We start from the raw sequence: 3,043 nt of genomic DNA, 5'->3' as shown, positions 1-3,043 counted from the left end.
GTCTAGTGGGGTTCCTCCCAAGCAAGGCCAAGCCCAGTGCTGGGTTCAGAAAGGTGTCCAACCAGTGTGCCAGATGACCTCATGGAACCCGGACACTCTTCGTCACTGTGACCCTGTGCTGGAGGAAGGGTACAGGGTCCATGACCCATCACCCCTGGGGAAAGACTTGCTCAGGATGTCTGAGGGTGCCAGGGGCAGAGCACGGGGTAGAGCTCAGATGGCTGCCTCCCAGAACCGAGGAAATGAGGGTGGAGAAGGGGTGGGTTCACCTGAGTGAGCATCCGGAGAAGACAGGAGTCCCAGCTCAGGACCTGGGAGACACTCTGGAATCATGGAAGTATGCTGAGACGAACCCAGGGCCGGTGGCGGAGGGGGGGGGAGGGGAATCTCAGGCACTGCCCCGGGCACATCTCTAAGGCCTAGGCAGCCAGTTCCTATAGCAGCAGGTCCGGGGTGACCCTTCTGCACATGAATCATGGGAAACACTATTCCGTGCTGTCATTTCCCAAGGGATGAGTCACACCACACTAGTGTGCCCAGGAAAGCCCCCAAAGGGCTCCAGAGGCTGAAAATGTGGCCAATAAGAAAGCACTGTCAGACCTGTCATCAGTAAAGAAGCCTGCCCTTGCCTCCTGCACATGCTGCCCTGTGCATGGTCGCCTTCTGCATTCACATTCTTGCCACTGGATGACAGAGTGCTCTGTCTCTTCTGGACCCTCCCACCACTGCCCTGCCTTTTCCTCTGAAAGAAATAAAGGTTCCTATAGTGTCTCTTCTCACCTTTCTCCCTGGATAGGGGTGACGCAGTGGAATCACCAGGCCCTAACCAAAGCGAGGGAACCTGTGTACAGCCAGACATCAGCCTCGCTCACCTGGTCTTTGGGGACAAGGACATATTTCACTGAAGTGCTCTTTCCAGATAAAGTGTCAGCTCATTCTTCCTGAGATCCTTTTTCTTGATAATCCATTGCCACGTGCATGACATAAATCACTGTGGTGGATAATAATGTGTCACTGCCCCCAGTGTCTCCTGAGGTTGGAGAAGGCTGGGTTTTTCCCCCCTGGAGAGATGTCTCCTTTTCTCAGCAGACTGGACCATGAGGCTTGTGCTTCTTTTTACTGTTCCTCCATTTCCTTCCCTGCTGCTAGATGGACATTGTCATTTCTTGCTGGGGGCAGTGTGCCTCCTTCTAGCAAATCCTCCTCACTTGCCTAATGTGTACTAAGGGCATGGAAATGAGGTAGGCAGGTTTGTTAGAACTGTGGGTAAAGTCAGAGTTCGAAGGCTCTGAATAATACGTTGGGGACAGGGGTCTCCCATGAGTAATGTGCATGAACTTCTGAGCACACCCTGTGTGCTAGTCATTTTGGAAGCCCCTGCCACTCAACTCCCCACAGCCTGGCAGCTAGATTGAGTACTTTCAAAGATGATAAAATCCAGCCCTGAGAAGGGACATAACCATCTACTACACTCAAAAGCCCTTCACTTTTCAGAAAGTAGGAGGGTTAATAAGATTGTAGCTCTTTGAGAAGCCTCTTAAGAAAAAAAATCCATGAGGGTGCCTAGGTGGCTCAGACAGTTGAGCGTCTGACTTCAGCTCAGGTCATGATCTTGCAGTCTGTGAGTTTGAGCCCTGCATTGGGCTCTGTGCTGACAGCTCAGAGCCTAGAGCCTGCTTTGGATTCTGTGTCTCCCTCTCTTTCTGTACCTCCCCTGCTCACACTCTGTCTGTCAAAAAGAAATAAATGTTAAAAAAAAAAAATCCGTGGGCAGGATTATCAATCCTTGGTTCCCAGGGAAGCTTGATAAATTTATGAGGATCAAATATTGTGTAACAGAAGAAATACTTGATATTTAAGATGTGCCAGGCACTGTTGTTCTAAGGGCTTCCCAAGAAGTACTTACCACAAAGACTATGATAATTATTATAGATATTATTATAATTTTTAATATTATTATAATTATATATATTATAACACTATAAAATTGAAGGTGTTATTATAATCCCCATTTTAGATCAAGGAAATTTGTCCAAGGTCATACATCGGTTAAGAGAATGGGATTTGAAACCACATCTGCAGACTCCAAGTCGGTGCTTTGTATCATTTTCACTTAAATCCGCAAATCCTCGTTCTTTGTCCTCAAAAGCATTCAGCAGAGCGTGCTACTGTCCCTCCCTATAAGCTCCTTCTGTGTCTCCACCCTTTGAGGTCATCTGGACACAATACTCCTTTTCTTAATGTAGCAACTCTAAAGGGTCAGTGAATGGCATTTGACTCCATATCAACCCAGAATCAAATTGAAATGAGATGTTCTGATTGGCGTCAGGGTCAACTTGACCTAGATGGGGAATCAGGTAGAAGCCAGAGAGACAAGCCAAGAAGGGAGGGGCCAGCCCTCAGTGTCCCTCCCTCTGACCCCTCCTCAGCAAGTGTGTGTCCTGTTTATGCAATTCAGTGCTCACACAGCCACCCCTGGCTCCTCCCTCTGAGTACACAAACACTGCAGGGATTCGCTAACTGTCTGGGGATCTCATTAGCCGTTTTATAAGCCCCACAGAGTGCCAACAAGCAGCTGGGAGAGCAAAGGAGACACGCCGCTGCCAGCGAGGGCTGGGTTGTCACTTAACGCCACGCTCAGCACCTGTGCCACCGGAGTACCAACCCAGATGCCCTGGAGCAAGTTAGGGCTTGGGCTTCGTACTCTTCCAGAAACCAGCCTTCCCTGGAAGGAAAGTCCTCATGTCATAGGCCAGCACTGAATAGGAATGTCAGAGTCCAACACCCGCACCAGGCATCCACCACTGGATAATTCACCAACTGGCCTTCCTACCTGTCTCCTCTTCCTTCCAGGGGCCCTTGGATCCCTCCCAACTGTGATCCTTGAGTGTTGCTGCTTTAGCAGCAGTCCCAGAGCCCCCACTTACCCTGGCGAAGGTCCGGAACCCCTGGAGGATGGGCCTGTAGCCTGTGCAGCGACACAGGTTTCCTGTGGGCCAAGGGGTAAAGCTGCATTGTTAGCGCAGCCCTGCTGCAGGAGAGG

At 50.1% G+C, this 3,043-nt stretch overlaps 1 protein-coding gene across 1 annotated transcript in view; it reads right to left on the bottom strand.

Annotated features, from left to right (window-relative positions):
• The window catches only part of LOC115290733 (xanthine dehydrogenase/oxidase-like), a 76,714-nt gene that overhangs the window by 49,419 nt on the left and 24,252 nt on the right, over window positions 1–3,043 (bottom strand). Inside the window, 1 exon segment of the mRNA XM_029938558.1 lies at window positions 2,928–2,989. Within this exon segment, the coding sequence (XP_029794418.1) occupies window positions 2,928–2,989 (62 nt within the window).

This window comes from Suricata suricatta, chromosome 4, assembly GCF_006229205.1.
Source record: "Suricata suricatta isolate VVHF042 chromosome 4, meerkat_22Aug2017_6uvM2_HiC, whole genome shotgun sequence".
Classification (NCBI taxonomy): Eukaryota; Metazoa; Chordata; class Mammalia; order Carnivora; family Herpestidae; genus Suricata; species Suricata suricatta.
Note: the sequence above shows the minus strand (reverse complement) of the source record. Positions and strands in the feature narration are given on the sequence as shown.